We start from the raw sequence: 23,272 nt of genomic DNA, 5'->3' as shown, positions 1-23,272 counted from the left end.
CCCACCCCCGCACCACCGTACTCGTGGGGCGTCCAATGCAGCACCGCCGCACACCCCACCCCCGCACCACTGTACTCGTGGGGCGTCCAATGCATCACCGCCACACACCCCACCCCCCCACCACTGTACTCGTGGGGCGTCCAATGCATCACCGCCACACACCCCACCCCCGCACCACTGTACTCGTGGGGCGTCCAATGCATCACCGCCGCACACCCCACCCCCGCACCACTGTACTCGTGGGGCGTCCAATGCAGCACCGCCACACACCCCACCCCCGCACCACTGTACACGTGGGGCGTCCAATGCATCACCTCCACACACCCCACCCCCGCACCACCGTACTCGTGGGGTGTCCAATGCATCACCGCCACACACCCCACCCCCGCACCACCGTACTCGTGGGGCGTCCAATGCAGCACCGCCGCACACCCCACCCCCGCACCACTGTACTCGTGGGGCGTCCAATGCAGCACCGCCACACACCCCACCCCCGCACCACTGTACACGTGGGGCGTCCAATGCATCACCGCCGCACACCCCACCCCCCCACCACTGTACTCGTGGGGCGTCCAATGCATCACCTCCACACACCCCACCCCCGCACCACTGTACACGTGGGGTGTCCAATGCATCACCGCCACACACCCCACCCCCGCACCACCGTACTCGTGGGGCGTCCAATGCAGCACCGCCGCACACCCCACCCCCGCACCACCGTACTCGTGGGGTGTCCAATGCATCACCGCCGCACACCCCACCCCCGCACCACTGTACTCGTGGGGTGTCCAATGCATCACCGCCACACACCCCACTCCCGCCCCACTGTAGTTGTGGGGCAGTCAACACAGAAACAACCTGAACTATGGGAATTGAATTGCCCCTATGGTGCAGAGACACCCTGGGAGGGGAAACCTCTTCAGCCATGCATGGTGTGGAGGCGGAGAGCTGTACCAGAAGAGCAATGGAAGCATGGGGACCATATGCGGAAGGTGCAGGCATGTAGATTCCTAATGGAAGATGGGTTTACGTTCCTTTGCCATACACTGGTGCTCACACTCACACCTGGCCAGTTGCCCGGGAAGTGGGCATAGCACACCAGGGATCAACTCTCACTGGGTGTGTGCTTGCACCCTGCAACCGAGGCAGGGGCTAGGCCTATGGGACAGGGAGGCCCCGTCTCCATTCCTGCCCTGAGCTGCGCAGGGTGTTCTGAGCGCTGCCCCTCTACCTGAGTTTCTCCAGAGTCCAGTAATGTGTTGCTCCGTTCTTCTGGTCTTGCACCTCCACGGCCACAATGGTTCGTGGGAAGGGCCGTTTCTCTCGGTCCTTGGCAGCATCGGGGGGCAGCAGGTCGGGGGGCAGAGGGGAGTACAGAGTGTCTGTCAGGAGGACGAACTGGAACTGGACCTGGGAATGGACAGGGACAGTCAGTGTGTGGATGGCGATCCCCATCCCGTGCCTCTGTGCTGGGGAGGGGTGGCTGGGACTGCCATGGAGCTGCATGTGCTGGCACCAAGTCAGCCTCAGCCACTGCTTCTGGGGGAAGCTGGAATCAGGCTCTCTGGTCTCTGAGAGCCCCAGCCCCTGACCTCGTTCACCCCTTCGCCAGCGTGGTGCCACAGGCAAGAGGCTGCTGTGTCTGAAACACCTCGTGGCTTGGCAACCCTGGGAGACGCATGGGCGTAGCCCGGCAGTCAGCACCCAGGGAGGAGCGGAGGCACAAACAATGGAAAGAAACAGCCCGAGGGCACCAGAAGCTGCTGACCTTCTTCTTCAGCTCCACGCTAATGGCATTGGCCTCCTTTAAGAAAATGGCATTGCCCCAGAGCAGGTCCCGCAGTGACGTGAACTGGTACCACTTCCACTTCCTGAAGGCCCAGAGCGCTAGATCAAACTCCCGTTCAGTCCACTGCACTGCTCAGACAAAGAGACACGGTCACTCCTCTGCCCAGCGCCCCATCGGCCCGCCCTCAGCCGTACAGGCAGGGCCAGGTCTGCCATTCCCAGGCTAGTGGGGACCACGGTGCTCACCCCCCCAGAGACCGGCTCCCAAAGAACTCCGGAGCAGAGCTTCTAGACAGACACCCAGCCTTGGCTGGATCCACCGCAACCCTCGGCAGGCTGTCCCAAGGTTAATTCCTCTCTCTGGTAAAACGGCCCTTATCCAGCTTTGAGTTCCAGCCATTGGCCTGGGTTTGCCTTGCTGCTGCTAACAAAAGCTGAAGAGCCCAGCGCCCCGGGTAGTGACTTAGACTGTGCCCAGGTCACCCCTTCACCCTCTCTCTGTTCTGCTAGACAGACGTGGCTCCTTGCGTCTATCGCTACAAGGCAGGTTCCAACCCTTTCCTCAGCCTTGTGGCCCTGCTCTGACCCCTCTCCAATTTCCACATCCTGGGGCCCGTGTTCCAGCGGTGGCGCCCCTCTGCCAAGGACAGAGGCCAAAGGGCTCCACTAACCGACCTACCAATCCCCTGCTTACACATCCTGAGGCCACAAGCACCCTTCTGGCCAGGGCACCACACGGGGAGCAGAGTCGGCTGATTGTCCAGCACAGCCCCCCAGTCTGTTTCCGAGTCACTGCTCACCGGGACAGCCCCCCTCCCTGCAGCCCGGCCTGCATGCTGTCTCCCTAGAGCAGGGGTCTCCAACCTTTTTACACCCAAGATCACTTTTTAAATGTCAGGACAAGCCCAGATCTACCGCCCCACCCTTCCCCCAAGACCCCGCCCCTTCCTGGAGGCCCGCCCTCTCTGTTCCCCTTCTCGCCATCACTTGCGATCCCCGGCCCTTATACTCTCTCACAGTACGGCTACACGGCCACTTTTTTTCGGCAGTGAAGAAAAGAAAGAAGAAATTTTCCGACATTCAGCCTGTCTAGGCTGGGCCAAATGTCGGGAAACCCCCTTCTTTCGGAAGCCCCTCGCTCCTTGTGGAACGCGGCAAACAGGGGCTGTCAAAAGAGCATGTTTGCCAGGAAAACTCCTGCAGTCTGGCTGGACCCTCACTGGGTTGAGACAGGAGGTGCAGGCTCTGGGGTGGGAATGAGGGATTTGGGGGTGGGAAGGGGTGAGAGGTACAAGCTCTGGGAGGGAATTTGGATACAGGAGGATGTGGAGAAGGGGACGCTGGCTCAGGATGGGGGCTCCCGGCTGGGGAGTCCTGGGCTCAGGTGAAGGACTGGGGTGCTGAGCAAGCCGCAGGCTTGTGGATGTGAGGGTGCAGGAGTTTGGGTTGGGTGTGTGAGGGGCTCAGACACTGATTTGCAGTGTGTGGACGGTGCAGAAGACTGGGGATGTGGGGGTGCAGGAGTATAGGGATGTGAGAGGCTCAGGACAGGGGGTTCCAGTGTATGTGTCACGTTACCGAATTGGAGGGAAGCAGCCAGATCACGGCTGCACCCATGGGGGGGTGTTGGCCCCAAAAATGGTATAAAAGGGGCCATGTGGGGTGTTGAATAGAAGCTCACTGTCTGCTAATCCTGTGTACACTGGTCATGTGATTGTATAATGTGTGTGTGTGTAGTTAGGAGTCTGTAATCTGTGTGGATACTGAATATTTCTCTGCATGTGGTTGAGCATTGGGCAGAGCCCGGCCTATGGATATGCTAACTAGCGAGGCCCTGTGGGACAATGGCACTGAATGGGCCAAGGACACACCTAAAGACTGAGGGCTGCCAGCAGGGAACACAGGGATAGGCCGCTGGCCAGGTGACCTGCTGCAGCCAAGAAGAGACCAGGAAGGAGGTATAAAGAGGCCATGTGGTGGACTCCATTTTTTGTCTTCAGCTCAGCACTTCATCCCAGAGGCAGCACTGCAGGGATTGAAGAGCCCGGAAGACCTGTGAACCCATCCTGATCGTAGGATGTGCAACAAGAACTTTTAAACCAGCAGCTGTAACATCTCTGCTAGAGCCTGCACCGAGGACTGGGAGATTCGATGCATGTAATGTACTATTCTTTAACAACCTTACTCTCAGGCTTTTCTTTCTTGTGATAATAAACCTTTAGTTTTAGATTCTAAAGGATTGGCCCAGCGTGATTTGTGGGTAAGGTCCAGAGGGTAAATTGACCAGGGATCTGTGGCTGGTTTCTTGGAACCGGACAGAACTTGTTCGGGGTAGGTGGGATTGGGTGCTAGGACCCCCCACCTGTGTATGAGGCCTGGGGCCATCTGGGGCACGGATATTGCTGGGGTGTCGGAGGGGTTTTGCTCGTGAGGCTTCAGGCAGGCAGCTGAAGCGCTCTGTGGGACTGGTTTGTGGCCTGTTTGGAGAGGTCACCAGTCCGGGGGCTGTAAGGAGCCCCGAAGTTGAGCAATTCGCCCTGAGCGGACGCCCTCAGCTGTGCCCAGACACGGCCTGGTCCGTCACACTGGGGCACGGATATTTCTGGGGTGTCGGAGGGGTTTTGCTCGTGAGGCTTCAGGCAGGCATCTGAAGCGCTCTGTGGGACTGGTTTGTGGCCTGTCTGGAGAGGTCACCAGTCTGGGGACTGTAAGGAGCCCCGAAGTTGAGCAATTCGCCCTGAGCGGACACCCTCAGCTGCGCCCAGACTCGGCCCAGTCTGTCACAGTATGATAGGCTCAGATTTGGAGTCGGGGTGGGGGATACAGGAGTGTTATGATGCTGTGGACCGATGGGGGCTTGGCCCCAATCGAGGGCTTGTTGGCCAGGGTTCATTTTTAAATAAAATATTATGTCAGACTCAAAAGGTTTCTACATTGTCTTTATTTCTGAGAGGGGCAGGGAACCTGTTTTGAGTCAGGGGTCACTGGCCCACAGAAAAGTCAGTCGGGGCCACACAAGTGAGATACAAAAACACAACCCCTCCAAACCCCTCAAACCTCACTCATGTGGCCCCAACTGTACTTGTGGGTGCTGGGACAGGGTTCTGGAGAAGGGTGCCAATGGGTGCTTGGAGAGAGGACAGGGTGCTTGTGGGTTCTGGGACAGGGTGCTGGGGCAGGGTGCCAATGGGTGCTGGGGCAGGGGACAGGGTGCCAGTGGGTGCTGGGGCAGGGTACTTGTAGAGGTCTGGGTGAAGGGGCGGGGACAGGGACTGATACCTGGGGATCCTGCAGCTGCACGCCAAGGCCCAGGAAGTGTGCGGGCTGCTCCCCCGTCCCCCAAACAGTGACGCAGTACCTGAAATGCTGGTCCGGCACATGCCTGATGCCTTCCTGTGCTGGGGGAGGGGGAGTCCCAGACCACACCAGCCCCAACCGCTGGGACAGCACGCGCCTTGCTTCTCTGTTCCCTACAGCAGCGCACGCCGCCTGAGTAGCTGGAGCCGGTGCAATCCTGGACCCTCACCCACTCCCCTGTAAGCAGGAAGGCAGCAGGGGAACAAAGTCCCCAGCGCGCGATGGATCGGCATTTTAGGTACCGCGCTGGCTGTTGGGGCAGTGGGGAGAGCAGCCTGCGCACTTCTGGGATCTGGCACGCAGCTGTAGAACTGCCCCCTGACCCTGCAGGAAGCCCGCACTACCTCCATGGTCCCTGGAGGTAGCATCAGTGCGGCCTGTATCTTGGGGGTGGGGGGTAACGAGGGGGGGCCAAAGCCTCGTGATCAACTGGTCAAGCCTCCAGGATCGACCAGTCAATCGCGATCGACAGGCAGGTGACCACGGCCCTAGATGCATAGTTACACTCCGCTGTCTGAAAGCACATACTGGCTGGAGCCATTTACTGAACAATCCCAATGTCTCTGAATCGGTGACCTGTGGTACCGGCATTGATAGATCTTCATTAGTTATCACTCCCCGACCTTTAGTATCACTGCAAACTCCATCATGACAATTGTGTGAGATCTGCTCTGGCACAGAAGCACTTGAGGAAATATGGTTTGCTCTTCTTGCCACCCATAAGCCAAAGACTCCCAAACATTGCTAGGGGTGGGGAGCAAGAGCCAATTAGAATACCAGCACTGATTGCGTTAAACTGTAAGGGCCTTATTCTTATTGACACTAAGGCCCTTTGGCAGTCTTAAAATGGAGCCGTGTAATTTATATCCACCTGACTGTCCCTTTACAGTACCAATGGGAGGTAAGTGCTGAGGCTTGGATGTAATCACACTGTAGCTTCACACACCTGCAGTTATCGGAGAGCAGAAAGTCTCCTCACGATACACAGGGATCGTCTTCCAGACTCGTGCCCGACCAGAGCCCTATGCCCAGGAAGTGTCATTGGCCAGCACAACTGGCTCATTCTCTCTCTCACAATTTATTTCAGTCACTCTCTGCTTTCACTCATCTCTTACCTTCATCTTCGGGCTCCTCCTCTTCTTCATTGGCCTCAGGATAATACCTGGAGTCCATCTGCTTCTGTAAAGCCTCCAGTTTACTCTCATAGTCCTGAGAGGAAGGGGGAAGATAAGGAAACAACCTGCAAACAACTGTCTTTTGACTTGGAGCACCCCTTCCTGCAGCAGGTCTCTCGCCAGCCATAAAACTGACTGACGGCTCCACTCCCTGCAGACAGCCGGCCAACGCCCCAGCTGTGGTCACTCGTTGGAACGGCCCCGGGACATGTGGAGACACCTGGTATTTCCAGCCTTCAGAAGATGCAGATCCACCTGCTCATGCCAGCACGCCATCCGTCATGTAGACAGAAGCTCACCCCATCTGCGACCAGCGCTGCTCTGACGAGACAGGCAAGACGCAGAGCGAATGCGCCACCTACCAGCCTCTGCTGCTCAAGAAGGTAGTTGGCCTCTTCTCTCTCCTTGCGATACTGGTCCTCCAGCTCCTGAAGCCTGGGAAGAATGAGGAAGGACAGAATGACAAAGCTGGAGTGAACCAAAGGTACTGGCAGACTCCCCATTTCCTTCCCTTCTGCTCCCCCTTTCCACGTTCCCCTCCCTCCATGACCCCTCATCTGCTCGGCCTCCCCCGGGCCTCCTCACCTCTGCTCCATCTCCTGCTTCATGTCGATGCCTTGTTTCTCCAGCAGCTCTCGCTGGGCAAAGGCCCAGTCCACTGGCTCCACAGGGGTCTCCGCACAGGGGGTCCGCTCCCGCTCCTGCCGAGCCTGCTCAGGGTGGTTGAATCGGAACACGTGGCTCTTCCCCATGATGATGCGGTTTCCTGTTGGGAGGGCAGCTCAGAGTTAACCAGGCAGGTCTCTGGGATATGCAGGAACCCAACTCGATGGCAAGGCTTGCGCAGCAGCATTTCCACCACCAAGGCCTCTCGCGCCCCACAACTTATGCCCCACTGACCAGAGCACGAGAGCAGGAGAAGCCCTGCCGTGACTGCACAGATGCCGCTAGACTGGAACCCCCACAGGGCGGCCTGGTGGGTTTCCGTAAGGGGACCGAAGTGAGTCAGAGGATAGAGCAGTCGGTCAGACCCTCGCTGGGCCCCTCTCCACCACGGCCCTGGGAGCAGGACCTACCGGATCGCAGGACACTGGGTTCCATCACTTTTTTGCCATTGACGTAGGTGTCGGCCCCGTCACAAGGTTCCAGTGTTACCACCACTGCAGGGAAGGCACAGGAGAGAGAGACTGAGCCAGGAGGCATGTGAATGGCAGCAGAGGCCTGAGGGCTGCTGGTCTCTGATGGCATTGGCAATGCTGACTGTGTGTGCCCATGGGCTGTGACAGGCAGCGAGGGCATCGTGAGCCAGGGGACACCCTGCTCCCGACACGGAGCCAGGCCCGAGCGCGCACCATAACGTGTTTCAGAGGCATCCGTGAAACATCGGGCTGCTTCTCCGAGAGCCAGGGGGCTGCTGCTCTGAGCCCCGAGCTGCTTCCTGTCTCGACAGCCTGGTGCCTAAGGGCTGGTCAGTCTCCATCCTTTCCAACAGGGCAGGCCTATGCCACCCTCTCCCCCGTTATGTCACTGGCCTGTAGCGATGTGTCTCTTCGGTGCCCAAGTCCAGCCTGGCTCTGCGCACCGCAGGCTACCTGTCCTGTGCTCTTGAGCGTTAACCCGAGAGCCCCGCTCCCTCCCACGCCACAGACAGTGTGGGGGCGCTCACAGGGCAAAGCGCTATGCAGCCCGGGCAGGCGGGACAGCCCGTGATGCTCGGTAAGCCCTGGGGTGCTCCGGGGCCTCTTCGGCGGGGAGGCTGCAGGTAGCTTCCTGGACAGGCTCAAAGGGCCTGAGCCACCCCAGGCGTTACCCATCCACTGCGTTCTCCTGCGAGTGGGGGAGGGCAGGAAAGCCAACTCCGCCCTTAACCCTGCTGTGATTTGACAAGGCACTGCCAGCAGTCAGAGGCTGCTGCTCCCCTGGGCGGAATCAGTCGTGTGCTAGCAACCCCTCCCCTCGCAGCAGCTCCCAGGTCTGCCTGCCGCCTGTCCTCTGGCGACTGCGCTGGGTGTGGCGCAGGAAGGAGACCTGGCCTGCCGCACTGCACGGGCACAGGCCAAGGGAACTGGAACCGACCTGAGCTGCGCACACACGTGCTGGAACGAAGGTGTGAGGAGGGCTGACAGCTCAGTATTGACGTGGTTTCCATCATGCACAGGGCTGGTTCAATGGTTCCACGCCCCGGCCAGGCCCAGTGTGGACGAAGGCACAGTGCGAATCGCGTCTCACTCCTAGTCAGCCAACCCAGCTCCTGGCCTGAAACAGCCCCTGCTGTCCCGGTCTGACCCCAGCACCCCAACTCTGACAGGGCACAGCAGAGTCCTGACTCATTTCAACCCATGGTATTGAAGTATGCAAATGATCTAGAGGGAAGGCGTGAGGACCTGAGTAGCAAGCGGGCCCAATGTGGAAATGGGGTCTGGTCGCCTGTCTCCAAAATGACACCCCGGACGGCAAACAGCAGAACGCCCTGGAGCCGAGCGGCAGGTCCCGCTCTGCTTGGCCAGGGACACCTGCTACTGAGCCAGGTCTATGCTGGGGGAGAAAGTTGACCTAAGAGACATGACTCCAGCTATGTAAATTGCCTGCGCTTGACTTCCTGCGGCGTCCCCGCTGCGGGAGAAACTCTCCTATCGACTTCCCTTATTCCTCCTGATCCTGTGGAGGGCTGGGCTTGACGGGGAGCCATCAGCAGTCGATTTAGCTGGACCTTACTAGACCTGCTAAATCGAACCTCCGCAGCGTCGATCTCCCAGTAGGGAGAGCCAAGCCTGGTTCTAGGGCTTGGACCATGCTCCTCTCGAAGCGACAAAAGGCGTTCTCAAGGACTGTGCACAGGCACGGCTCTGACAAGAGAACCAGAGCCTGAGGCTCCAGCCTTTCCACTACTCAGTCCCAGACAGGGCCGGCACTAGGGAAAATGGCGTCCTGAGCAAAGTTGTGTTTTGGTGCCCCCAGCCCTGCGGGCATAGCATCACCCACTCCCTCCCCAGCCCAGGCACCCCCATTCTGTGCCCCTTTACTCCCTCTGCACAGTGCCCCCTTCAGCTCAACCCTGCACTTCCCTCCCACACTGCCCCCTGTCCAGTATCCTCCACCCTCTTTGCCTAGCAACACCCATGCTCAGATGCCCTCGCCCTCTGGCTCAGGCACCCTGGGCACAGCCCAGTTTGCCCAGCCCTATGGCCAGTCCTGATCCCAGAGATTTAGCCCCCGCTTCCTGCAAGCAGGCGAGTTTGCTGGGCTGCCGGGTCTGCAGGAGGGATGGCCTCAGACAATGCCGAATGCCGTCAGCCAGGGAATCAGCCTCCATTGCTCGGGCGTGTCTTTCCCAGCCATCTTCTCTGCTTCCTAACTTGCCTTCCAATGGCCTCTCCTAGCAACCACCCATCGCCCCCGGAGAGGTTCTTCTGCACTTCTGCCAGCGGAGTGGCTTTGCCAGGCCCCAGTGCCCTGCCCTGCCTGGCCCTCTGCCTTGCAAGGGCTGCGAAGCCCATTTTGACCAGGGAAGCTGGCATAGCGAGGAGACTGGTCTGAATGACCGGACCCAGGAGACAGGGGAGATATCACTGCCGATCCTGCATTCCCACGCACCCCACCTGCACAAGCAGCTAGAGAAGAGGTGCCCTCCTTCATGCCTCTTGGCAAGCGTCAGTGCCCTAGCCCTGGACATGAGTGGGCGCTGGCGTGCCCTGGCCGCACGCCCTGAGCAGGGGCTGCAGGCAAGCAGGGGTGGAAGCGAACTGGGCGCGAGCCCAGAGTGTGGGCGGAGGGGCTCGGTTTGAAGGTACCTTCGCCACTGCCCTTGGTGTTACTGCGGAAAATGCAGTGTTCCTCCTTAATGAAGTGTCCACTCAGCACGATGTCCTGCCTCCTCTCAGCATCCTCTCGGCCGACCCTGCGGGCAGACACAACCTCAGGGGGGTTCCCTGTTCGCACCCGCAGGGCTTGGGCCAAAGCCCGTGGAGAGTCATTCCAGCTACTGGAACGGGCTGTCCCAGGAGAGCCTCACTGAGAGCCAGGCCAACAGCTCCGCTGGTGAGTGGGCAGGGAAACCCAGGACGGTTGGCACGCCGCTATACGCAGGTTAGAGCATCTCTGCCAGGAGTGGAACGAGAATCTGCAGCTGCCCCCTCAGTTCACCCGAGTCGCCTGGGGCCAGAGCTTCCACGCCCAGCCCTAGGGAGGGACATTCTCCCGCAAGGACGGTGCAATCTGGCTCCCCTTCACCGGCAGCACATTCAACCCACGGGATTCCCTTTCTAGCCACTCCTCCGGGAAGGCCAGCCAGAGCTATGGGGCATGCCCAAGAGGCCACCACATCCGGCCCCCTGCTCAAAGCCGGACGACCCCCCACTAAATCAGGGCTCTGAAGTTCTCTGGGACTGAGTTCCATAGCAACAAAGCACCCCGATGCGACGTGTTTCTGCGGCAGGTACAGCCTCACCTGGTTATCCCATCCTTAATGTAGTAGAGCAGGCATTCAGACATCAGCGGGTCCTCGTTCAGGTTGACCAGGTGAGGCGTCTGCAGGGAAAAAGCAAAGGGTCAAAGGCGCCCTCAGAACCCACGGCAGACACTGACTGATGTCCCAGGACACGGCCACTGAACAGGCTGCTCCGCTGCGTGGTGCCCCCACTCGCTCCTGCCCCAGCGTAATTCAGGGGGAGAACATTTGGGGTAGGGATTTTCAAAGGTGCCCAAAGAGGATCAGGTGCCCAACTCCCATTGGCATTCACCGAACTCGTAATTCCTTGGATAGTCCCTGCCAGCCTGACCTGTGCCTCAAAAGCTGATTCAAATCAAAACAGAAGCTGGGAAGCTGAGCTGGGCTCTGGCTCACCTCTGCCCTGCATCTCAACAAGCCACGTACTTTTACACCAAGTCCATTCACAACAGGCTCCATTCACACCTGCTTTGCACTGGTGCCAGTGATGGCACCACGTGGAGGTGAGGGAAACGAGCTCTGCTCAGCACTGACCTTGCTTCTCTAAGGGGGCTGGCAAGGGTAAGACATTGGCCTCAGCTGGTTGTGAGAGCCCAGGGACATGGGCACACTGCTGTACTGCCTCCTTGGAGCTAGAGCGGAGATTCCTGGCCTCCCCAAAACATGGTACAGCTGGCCAAGCCCTCCAGCATACACCTAGCGTACCCCAAATGGCCAAGGAGCTGCCCTCGGTGCTGGAATTTTAGCTGCCAGAAGCAGAGCACTTCTGGGAGCAAGCTCACGCAGTTATGATCTTACACCTCACTGAGCCCTGCGAGATCCTCTAAAATCACAAGCACAAAACCAGTGTAAATGGCACGCAAAGGGGATCAGAAATGTCCCGCATGCACAGCAAACAGTGAACACACGCTCAGGAGCAGAGGGCTGTTTATCAGAAGATGGAGATTACAGATCTCAAGCAATTCCCAATGTACAGGATTAGATGATTCCTGAGTTGGGTCCCTAGGCCCTCCCTGCCTCACACAAGGAGAAAGCGTTAACTATTGGAGAGCCAGGAGTGGCCAAAATGCTTCCTCTGCATCCTCCACCCAAACTACTACAGCCCGGTTGCGATGCATGATGTGATCACGTCTTTCCTCCGCCTCATGAAGCTGGCTTCTTCCTCGTCTCCCCTGCCGTTCTCCCATAAACTGTCCTGCTTAGCAGCCCCGCTTCACCCAGAGCTAACCGGGGCGACTGCTCCGGTTTTCATTAGGATATCGTACAAGTGTCAGTGGACAAGAATCGCTGTAACGGGGCGTAACATTCACCTCCCTGTGCCGCACCTGAATAAGGGGCTGAGCTCCGGTTAACGACCCCACAACTCAACAGGAGCTGCTGGCTGCACAGCACTTTCTTATCCATCCAGGTGCCTGAATGCTTCATTATAGGGATCCACTCTTGCAAATGGCCTCACTTTGCTAGCGTCTAACCCTGGGATCACAGGGGGAGGAAGGAAAGTGATGCTGGTCCCCATTTTAAACATGGCAACTGAGCCTAAATGACCTACTTGCCCATGGCATTCAGGCAGCCTGATAGAGCATGAACCTGAACCAGGTTTCCTGCACCCCAGGGCTGTGTCTAGACTGGCCAGTTTTTCCGGAAAATCAGCCACTTTTCTGGAAAACCTTGCCAGCTGTCTACACTGGCCACTTGAATTTCCACAAAAGCACTGACTTCCTACTGTAAGAAATCGGTGCTTCTTGCGGAAATACGATGCTGCTCCCGTTCAGGCAAAAGTCCCTTTTGCGCAAAACTATAAGCCCCTATAAGAAACATCCACCTGCCAGGGCTACTGCCCAGACCCTGGCCAGGCAAGTCAGTCACTGCAAAGAGCACAAAGGAGGAGGTCAGGGTAGAATGTGATCTCTTCTCCCTGGTGGCCAGCTGGCATGGACAAGGAATGGACGTGTTGTGGGCAGGGGTGATTTTCTGCTCACTCGTGCTCTTACACTCGGGTGCCTCAACACCAGCCTGCTAGAGGCAGGGAGCAGAGAGCTTATGCCAGCCCAGCAACCTTCTGCAGCCCCTCGCCCCTAAGCTGCCTGCGCAGAGCACTAGTGACAGTCCACGAGAGCACAGGCAGACGTGGAAACTCATTCAGCTTGGGACCTTTCTCAGGGTTTACAGGGCGCATGTATTAGCTCGCCCTCTGTGAAGCTGCTCCCAAAGGGAACTGGCTGCATAATGCAGCAACAAAGACACGTTCTTCGGTCTCGTTCCTCTCCCTGGGCTGGGCTTCCAAGTCTTTCAAAGCCAAACCGCATAGCCACCAGCTAGAGAGTTCAGACCGCTTTCTACCCCAGGATAGCTTAGGGGTGTTCACTCCAGCTCTGCCCTCCAGACCAACCTGCTTGGGGGGGGTGCACCCCCACGCTTTCTAGGAATACATCCTGGGGCCTAACAGGCAGTGGCTAAAAGGGAAAAAAACCAACTGAAATACGTAGCCATCGGGGGTAGGGACTGTGAGTTATTAGAATGCCTGGCACACTTAGGGCATTTTTACGGCATTAATAATATTTTGGTGTTTTCAACCCAGGATTAAGGCCTGGCCTATTCTATGGCAAACTGGGCCCACATCCTGTACCAAGGAATCTGCTGCAGAAACCTGGTGTTCCAGACAGGTAATTCAGGAGCTACTTCATTAACATTGGAAAATGAAGGTTTTTATAAACTGCATTTAAAAAGCAATCACACAATCATTCCAGGAACCCCCAATTCTCCAGTAAATTCTCCATCTGGAGTAGTGTGGCAGGCAACCTGAGCATGGGAGGGGGAAATGAGTTGGGTGTTTCTATTAGAATGATCTTTAATGAAACAGCGAACAGGACTGACGTGTCAAGTGGCATCTTCACGTTTCACAGCCAACACCCGCCGAGCTAGAGGAGACAGTACGCGTATCTCAGGGTGATCTGAAGTGAGACGGACTAACAGGCCTTCTGCAGAGAGGGATTTCCAAAGTGCTACTGCTGGGCCGTCGGTATATTTTGGGAAGGGCCTGTTCGCTGTGGCAGAAGAGATTACAGGAATCCTACCTACCTTTTTAGGCGAGAACACGCCCAGCGTGCCTCCATCTTCCCTCATGGCCACGCCCATTTCTGCCAGCAAAGCTTCCCTGGGCAACAGCAAAAGCAAAACTGTCAACCTGTGGCGTTAGCTTTTTGCATCAGAGCAGCGCCTAGAGAAGCCAGCTGTGGTCAGGATTCCACTGTGCTAAGGGCTGCACGGGCACCGGCCCTGCCTCAGAGCTCACAGGCCAGCTGGGAACAGGACAAATCGAGTGCATGGAACATGGCAATGGAAGGAGAAGGGCAAAGGCGGACACAGGCAACCGTGAGAGGAACACGGGATTACGTAGCCTAGGGTGGGCTTTGTGAGATGTTTGTGTAGTGCTGGGATAAATGGCCCCATCATGACAATTTGATTAAACAATTACGCCAACAAGCAAGATGGATGATTTCAGTAGTTCCATTTCCTTAAAGTCCTCTAAGGTACGGCGCGCGCGTGTGCACATGCACACGCACACGCACACGCACACGCACACAGCTAGTGCCAGCTATTTGAGACTCTCAAAGCACCTTACTTGTGTGAATGAGGAAGGACTCAGCAGTGTAGTACTACTAGCTCCGTGCTACAGGCAGGGGAAATCAAGGCAGAGAGAGATAAACTGACTTGCAGGAGGTCACAAAGGAACCTTGCAGGCTGATTTAGTGCCTTGCCAACAAACCCATCTGCCTCCTCCCGTTGGAGACGTGATCACGGCATTGAAATGGTTGGACGGGGACTGACTCATCTCAGTCACTTCTGTCCCCTCACACCTGACGGTGAGCAGGTGCCAGGTCAGCACAGCTGGGGCTACGCAGTGCCCCCAGCAGGAGGCAGTAGATGAGGAGTGTCAGCCATGCCACTGGCGAAACTGGGGCACGGCCTGACGACAGAAACGGGAACGACCCGGGCTGCTGGTACCGCTATCAGCCTGCACAGACAGCTGACGTCACCCCAGCAACCCCACTGAGGGCAGGCACAAAGGTGCATACAGTGTGTGGACGCTGCGAGTGCCTGGGTCCTACAGGCACCGCTGCTGTACTCACCTCTCCATGCGGATTGCTTCCGTCCTCCGCAGCTTTTCTTCCCAGGTCTCGTTCAGCTCCGCGATGATCTTCTCCGTTTCCTGGCAAGCAGAGTTTAAATGTTGGGGGGTTGCGGCTGCTGCTGCCACCCTTGGCAGCAGAACTGCAAATCCTCTTTTCAGCTTTACTCCAGAGCCCCTTTTCTGCGCTGGTCACCGTGACAGCAGCATCTCCTAGTCACACCCCACAATGGACACAAGGGAGACTGCTCCGCTTCCTGGCTGCAGGACACGAATCACCGGGAAAAGGCAGGGTAAGAATTTCCTCAACAAACCCCTGCGCCAGCATTGGAAGAGAACACGTCAGGAAAGCAGGTGGACCTTTGCCATTCAGCATGGGCAGGTCTGGGCCCCACACTGCAGCCAGCTGGCTCACCAGTGTCAGTGATGGCTCCAGCAAAACTCTCCCAACAGTGAAAAAAGAAAAAGCTTAAAAAACAGGTGGTCCTGTAGCACCTTAGAGACCAACAAAAATACAGATTGTTTCGTGAGATCTCGGGGTGCAACCCACTGAAGAAGTGCTACAGGACCACTCCTGTTTTCAAGTTACAGACTAACACAACTACCCCTCCGAGACGCCCACTAGTGAGTGTAAAGAACAACAAATGGTCTGGCAGCACTTCAGAGACTAACAAAACATGGATCATGAGATTTCGTGGACAGGGCCCACTTCTTCAGTTACCTGGAACTGCAGTGCCTAGAAAACCTCTGGCCTAGAAAAAGACAGTTACCAACTTTTCTGTAACTGTTGCTCTTCGGACGTGAGTGTGGGTTTCAACACGTGGCTAATCGGGCAGCCATCTTTCCTGTACCCTTCTCCCAGCCTGAGAGAGGGTGACTGGTGGGTACAGGTGGAGTGAGGCCGAAACCCCGAGTCTGAGGCGAGCCTCGGCACCGGGCGGAGGAATGCCCCTCCAGACAAGGAGAGCTCTCTTAATCCCTCGGCCAAGCTGACTGAAACGCTTCCACAACCCCTGCCAGTAACAACGAAGCAGAGATCCACCACGGAAACCTTTGCCAAGGCAGAGGGAAGTTCCAACAGCCGTCCCGGGGGGCAAGACGGAATTCAAGGGCGGGGGTTCAGCACTTCCACCCATAGACGGGCGCGCAGCATCAGGGCCTGCCAGAGCTGGCCAAGAGATGCCGCTAGGGAAAACACTGCGCCAGCATGCGCAGGGCACGCGCCCCTTGCTTGGAGCAGAACGTGCACGCACTCGGAGAAGAGCTGAGCTTCTGGAGGCTTTCTAACCTGTGAGGAACTCCCCAGGCCTTCTGGGGAGCCTGGACTTCACTCAGGGCCTTCAGTAAAGCTCCTGCTTGCCCACATTCATGGCTGCCTAAGAAGCTGGTGGCTGCAGGCGATGATCGTGGAGATGCACAAACCAAACTGCAGCGCCAGGGCTGTTACAGTCACCAGCCACAGACAGAAAATGGGTCTGTCGCAAGGCCAAACATCTTCCATCTTCCCCTAGCCTCAGTGCAGCACACGTGTGTCCACAGGCCCTTACCTTCAGCCTCTCGATGGCCTCTTCGCTGCCCGGAGCAAACATGATGCGTTCGTGGAGGCTGGAGACGGAGGCAGCTCGGCTGGACAAGGCGGAGAGCGAGGACGAAGGGCTCATCCCCACTAAGGCATTGGTCACTGTGGAGAGATTGTCAGGGCGTTGACTCAGTTCGGCCAGGCTACGGTTACCATTATTGTTCTCACAGTCGGTCATGTCTACGGGGCAGGGACAGGCAGGAGGAGGGGGACACATGGACAGGAAGAAGGAAAAGAAAGAGAAAAGAAAGACAGTTGGGAAAAAGTGACAGTGCGGTGAGGAGAAAGCTAGAAATTAAAACACAGAGAAACACACAGAGCCATGTGCTAGTGTCGGGGCCAGGGGCGCTCACACCGTCACACTCACACTCACACACAGATACACACAGAGCCATGTGCTAGTGTCGGGGCCAGGGGCGCTCACACCGTCACACTCACACTCACACAGATACACACAGAGCCATGTGCTAGTGTCGGGGCCAGGGGCACTCACACCGTCACACTCACACTCACACAGATACACAAAGCGCCATGTGCTAGTGTCAGGGCCAGGGGCGCTCACACCGTCACACTCACACTCACACAGATACACACAGAGCCATGTGCTAGTGTCGGGGCCAGGGGCACTCACACCGTCACACTCACACTCACGCACAGATACACACAGAGCCATGTGCTAGTGTCAGGGCCAGGGGCACTCACACCGTCACACTCACACTCACACACAGATACACACAGAGCCATGTGCTAGTGTCGGGGCCAGGGGCACTCACACCGTCACACTCACACTCACACACAGATACACACAGAGCCATGTGCTAGTGTCGGGGCCAGGGGCACTCACACCGTCACACTCACACTCACACAGATACACACAGAGCCATGTGCTAGTGTCAGGGCCAGGGGCACTCACACCGTCACACTCACACTCACACAGATACACACAGAGCCATGTGCTAGTGTCAGGGCCAGGGGCACTCACACCGTCACACTCACACTCACACTCACACAGATACACAAAGCGCCATGTGCTAGTGTCAGGGCCAGGGGCGCTCACACCGTCACACTCACGCAGAGATATACACAGAGCCATGTGCTAGTGTCAGGGCCGGGGCACTCACACCGTCACACTCACACTCACACAGATACACACAGAGCCATGTGCTAGTGTCAGGGCCAGGGGCACTCACACCGTCACACTCACACTCACGCACAGATACACACAGAGCCATGTGCTAGTGTCAGGGCCAGGGGCACTCACACCGTCACACTCACACTCACACACAGATACACACAGAGCCATGTGCTAGTGTCGGGGCCAGGGGCGCTCACACCGTCACACTCACACTCACGCACAGATACACAAAGCGCCATGTGCTAGTGTCAGGGCCAGGGGCTCTCACACCGTCACACTCACGCAGAGATATACACAGAGCCATGTGCTAGTGTCAGGGCCAGGGGCACTCACACCGTCACACTCACACTCACGCACAGATACACACAGAGCCATGTGCTAGTGTCAGGGCCAGGGGCACTCACACCGTCACACTCATACTCACACAGATACACACAGAGCCATGTGCTAGTGTCAGGGCCAGGGGCACTCACACCGTCACACTCACACTCACGCACAGATTCACACAGAGCCATGTGCTAGTGTCGGGGCCAGGGGCACTCACACCATCACACTCACACACAGATACACACAGAGCCATGTGCTAGTGTCGGGGCCAGGGGCGCTCACACCGTCACACTCACACTCACACACAGATACACACAGAGCCATGTGCTAGTGTCGTGGCCAGGGGCGCTCACACCGTCACACTCACACTCACACAGATACACACAGAGCCATGTGCTAGTGTCGGGGCCAGGGGCACTCACACCGTCACACTCACACTCACACTCACACAGATACACAAAGCGCCATGTGCTAGTGTCAGGGCCAGGGGCTCTCACACCGTCACACTCACGCAGAGATATACATAGAGCCATGTGCTAGTGTCAGGGCCAGGGGCACTCACACCGTCACACTCACACTCACGCACAGATACACACAGAGCCATGTGCTAGTGTCAGGGCCAGGGGCACTCACACCGTCACACTCACACTCACACACAGATACACACAGACCCATGTGCTAGTGTCGGGGCCAGGGGCGCTCACACCGTCACACTCACACTCACACACAGATACACACAGAGCCATGTGCTAGTGTCGGGGCCAGGGGCGCTCACACCGTCACAGTCACACTCACACAGATACACACAGAGCCATGTGCTAGTGTCGGGGCCAGGGGCGCTCACACCATCACACTCACACTCACACACAGATACACACAGAGCCATGTGCTAGTGTCGGGGCCAGGGGCGCTCACACCGTCACACTCACACTCACACACAGATACACACAGAGCCATGTGCTAGTGTCAGGGCCAGGGGCGCTCACACCGTCATACTCACACTCACACACAGATACACACAGAGCCATGTGCTAGTGTCGGGGCCAGGGGCGCTCACACCGTCACACTCACACTCACACACAGATACACACAGAGCCATGTGCTAGTGTCAGGGCCAGGGGCGCTCACACCGTCACACTCACACTCACACACAGATACACACAGAGCCATGTGCTAGTGTCGGGGCCACGGGCACTCACACCGTCACACTCACACTCACACACAGATACACACAGAGCCATGTGCTAGTGTCAGGGCCAGGGGCGCTCACACCGTCACACTCACACACACACACAGATACACACAGAGCCATGTGCTAGTGTCGGGGCCAGGGGCGCTCACACCGTCACACTCACACTCACACACAGATACACACAGAGCCATGTGCTAGTGTCGGGGCCAGGGGCGCTCACACCGTCACACTCACACTCACACACAGATACACACAGAGCCATGTGCTAGTGTCGGGGCCAGGGGCGCTCACACCGTCACACTCACACTCGCACACAGATACACACAGAGCCATGTGCTAGTGTCGGGGCCAGGGGCGCTCCCACCGTCACACTCACACTCACACAGATACACACAGAGCCATGTGCTAGTGTCGGGGCCAGGGGCACACACACCGTCACACTCACACTCACACACAGATACACACAGAGCCATGTGCTAGTGTCAGGGCCAGGGGCGCTCACACCGTCACACTCACACTCACGCACAGATACACACAGAGCCATGTGCTAGTGTCGGGGCCAGGGGCACACACACCGTCACACTCACACACAGATACACACAGAGCCATGTGCTAGTGTCAGGGCCAGGGGCGCTCACACCGTCACACTCACACTCACACACAGATACACACAGAGCCATGTGCTAGTGTCGGGGCCAGGGGCACACACACCGTCACACTCACACACAGATACACACAGAGCCATGTGCTAGTGTCAGGGCCAGGGGCGCTCACACTGTCACACTCACACTCACACACAGATACACACAGAGCCATGTGCTAGTGTCGGGGCCAGGGGCGCTCACACCATCACACTCACACTCACGCACATGTAGAATAGTGATAGAAATGTAGCTGTGTTAGTCTGGTGTAGCTGAAACAAAATACAGGACTATGTAGCACTTTAAAGACTAATAAGATGGTTTATTAGATGATGAGCTTTCGTGGGCCAGACCCACTTCCTCAGATCAAATAGTGGAAGAAAATAGTCACAACCATATCTACCAAAGGATACAATTAAAAAAATGAACACATATGAAAAGGACAAATCCCATTTCAGAACAGAAGGGGGATGGGGGGGGGGGAAGGAAGGTGAATGCCAGTGAGTTAATGATATTAGACCTGCTAACCTGCATCCTACTTCAGAAGACATTCAAATCTGCACTTGAAAGGGAATCCTCTGAACTGGCATTCATGCTAAAATTCGACACTCTCCGCACCGGAATTAACAAAGACCCCGGCTATCTTACACATTACAAAGATAGCTTCCCCAATTATCACCTCTAATACTATTAACTCACAGACATTTCCCCTTCCCCACCTCTAATATCATTAACTCACTGGCATTCACCTTCCTCCCCCCCCCCACATCCCCCTTCTGTTCTGAAATGTGATTTGTCCTTTTCATATGTGTTCATTTTTTTAATTGTATCCTTTGGTATATATGGTTGTGACTATTTTCTTCCACTATTTGATCTGAGGAAGTGGGTCTGGCCCACGAAAGCTCATCATCTAATAAACCATCTTGTTAGTCTTTAAAGTGCTACATTGTCCTGCATTTTGTTTCACTCACACACAGATACACACAGAGCCATGTGCTAGTGTCGGGGCCAGGGGCGCTCACACCGTCACACTCACACTCACACACAGATACACACAGAGCCATGTGCTAGTGTCGGGGCCAGGGGCGCTCACACCGTCACACTCACACTCACACACAGATACACACAGAGCCATGTGCTAGTGTCGGGGCCAGGGGCGCTCACACCGTCACACTCACACTCACACAGATACACACAGAGCCATGTGCTAGTGTCGGGGCCAGGGGCGCTCACACCGTCACACTCACACTCACACAGATACACACAGAGCCATGTGCTAGTGTCGGGGCCAGGGGCGCTCACACCGTCACACTCACACTCACACACAGATACACACAGAGCCATGTGCTAGTGTCGGGGCCAGGGGCGCTCACACCGTCACACTCACACTCACACAGATACACACAGAGCCATGTGCTAGTGTCGGGGCCAGGGGCACTCACACCGTCACACTCACACTCACACAGATACACACAGAGCCATGTGCTAGTGTCGGGGCCAGGGGCGCACACGCCGTCACACTCACACTCACGCACAGATACACACAGAGCCATGTGCTAGTGTCAGGGCCAGGGGCACTCACACCGTCACACTCACACAGATACACACAGAGCCATGTGCTAGTGTCAGGGCCAGGGGCACTCACACCGTCACACTCACACTCACACAGATACACACAGAGCCATGTGCTAGTGTCGGGGCCAGGGGCACTCACACCGTCACACTCACACTCACACAGATACACACAGAGCCATGTGCTAGTGTCAGGGCCAGGGGCACTCACACCGTCACACTCACACTCACACAGATACACACAGAGCCATGTGCTAGTGTCGGGGCCAGGGGCACTCACACCGTCACACTCACACTCACACACAGATACACACAGAGCCATGTGCTAGTGTCGGGGCCAGGGGCGCTCACACCGTCACACTCACACTCACACACAGATACACACAGAGCCATGTGCTAGTGTCAGGGCCAGGGGCACTCACACCGTCACACTCACACTCACGCACAGATACACACAGAGCCATGTGCTAGTGTCAGGGCCAGGGGCACTCACACCGTCACACTCACACTCACACACAGATACACACAGAGCCATGTGCTAGTGTCGGGGCCAGGGGCACTCACACCGTCACACTCACACTCACACAGATACACACAGAGCCATGTGCTAGTGTCGGGGCCAGGGGCACTCACACCGTCACACTCACACTCACACAGATACACACAGAGCCATGTGCTAGTGTCGGGGCCAGGGGCGCACACGCCGTCACACTCACACTCACGCACAGATACACACAGAGCCATGTGCTAGTGTCAGGGCCAGGGGCACTCACACCGTCACACTCACACACAGATACACACAGAGCCATGTGCTAGTGTCAGGGCCAGGGGCACTCACACCGTCACACTCACACTCACACAGATACACACAGAGCCATGTGCTAGTGTCAGGGCCAGGGGCGCTCACACCGTCACACTCACACTCACACAGATACACACAGAGCCATGTGCTAGTGTCGGGGCCAGGGGCACTCACACCGTCACACTCACACTCACACACAGATACACACAGAGCCATGTGCTAGTGTCGGGGCCAGGGGCACTCACACCGTCACACTCACACTCACACACAGATACACACAGAGCCATGTGCTAGTGTCGGGGCCAGGGGCGCTCACACCATCACACTCACACTCACGCACAGATACACACAGAGCCATGTGCTAGTGTCAGGGCCAGGGGCGCTCACACCGTCACACTCACACTCACACAGATACACACAGAGCCATGTGCTAGTGTCGGGGCCAGGGGCGCTCACACCGTCACACTCACACTCACACAGATACACACAGAGCCATGTGCTAGTGTCGGGGCCAGGGGCGCTCACACCGTCACACTCACACTCACACACAGATACACACAGAGCCATGTGCTAGTGTCAGGGCCAGGGGCACTCACACCGTCACACTCACACACAGATACACACAGAGCCATGTGCTAGTGTCAGGGCCAGGGGCACTCACACCGTCACACTCACACTCACACAGATACACACAGAGCCATGTGCTAGTGTCGGGGCCAGGGGCGCTCACACCGTCACACTCACACTCACACAGATACACACAGAGCCATGTGCTAGTGTCAGGGCCAGGGGCACTCACACCGTCACACTCACACTCACACAGATACACACAGAGCCATGTGCTAGTGTCGGGGCCAGGGGCGCTCACACCGTCACACTCACACTCACACAGATACACACAGAGCCATGTGCTAGTGTCGGGGCCAGGGGCGCTCACACCGTCACACTCACACTCACACACAGATACACACAGAGCCATGTGCTAGTGTCAGGGCCAGGGGCACTCACACCATCACACTCACACTCACACAGATACACACAGAGCCATGTGCTAGTGTCAGGGCCAGGGGCGCTCACACCGTCACACTCACACTCACACACAGATACACACAGAGCCATGTGCTAGTG

At 57.0% G+C, this 23,272-nt stretch overlaps 1 protein-coding gene across 11 annotated transcripts in view; it reads right to left on the bottom strand.

Annotated features, from left to right (window-relative positions):
- The window catches only part of KIF1A (kinesin family member 1A), a 143,325-nt gene that overhangs the window by 67,786 nt on the left and 52,267 nt on the right, over positions 1–23,272 (bottom strand). For 6 of the 11 annotated variants that reach the window (XM_089780978.1, XM_089780980.1, XM_089780979.1 and 3 more), the window contains exons 14-24: positions 16,444–16,655; positions 14,898–14,977; positions 13,846–13,921; positions 10,768–10,847; positions 10,112–10,218; positions 7,397–7,480; positions 6,906–7,086; positions 6,683–6,755; positions 6,261–6,354; positions 1,769–1,917; positions 1,232–1,410 (exon numbers count right to left, since the gene is read on the bottom strand). In XM_089780978.1, the coding sequence (XP_089637104.1) occupies positions 1,232–1,410; positions 1,769–1,917; positions 6,261–6,354; positions 6,683–6,755; positions 6,906–7,086; positions 7,397–7,480; positions 10,112–10,218; positions 10,768–10,847; positions 13,846–13,921; positions 14,898–14,977; positions 16,444–16,655 (1,315 nt within the window). The remainder of the gene's footprint in view (positions 1–1,231; positions 1,411–1,768; positions 1,918–6,260; positions 6,355–6,682; positions 6,756–6,905; positions 7,087–7,396; positions 7,481–10,111; positions 10,219–10,767; positions 10,848–13,845; positions 13,922–14,897; positions 14,978–16,443; positions 16,656–23,272) is intronic. The other 5 variants (XM_075917833.2, XM_075917835.2, XM_075917834.2 and 2 more) reach the window with 1 other exon arrangement.

This window comes from Pelodiscus sinensis, chromosome 10 (genome assembly GCF_052426305.1).
Source record: "Pelodiscus sinensis isolate ZL-2025 chromosome 10, ASM5242630v1, whole genome shotgun sequence".
NCBI classification, from domain to species: Eukaryota; Metazoa; Chordata; order Testudines; family Trionychidae; genus Pelodiscus; species Pelodiscus sinensis.
The sequence above is the reverse complement of the archived record's forward strand: the minus strand, read 5'-3'. Positions and strand labels throughout refer to the sequence as shown.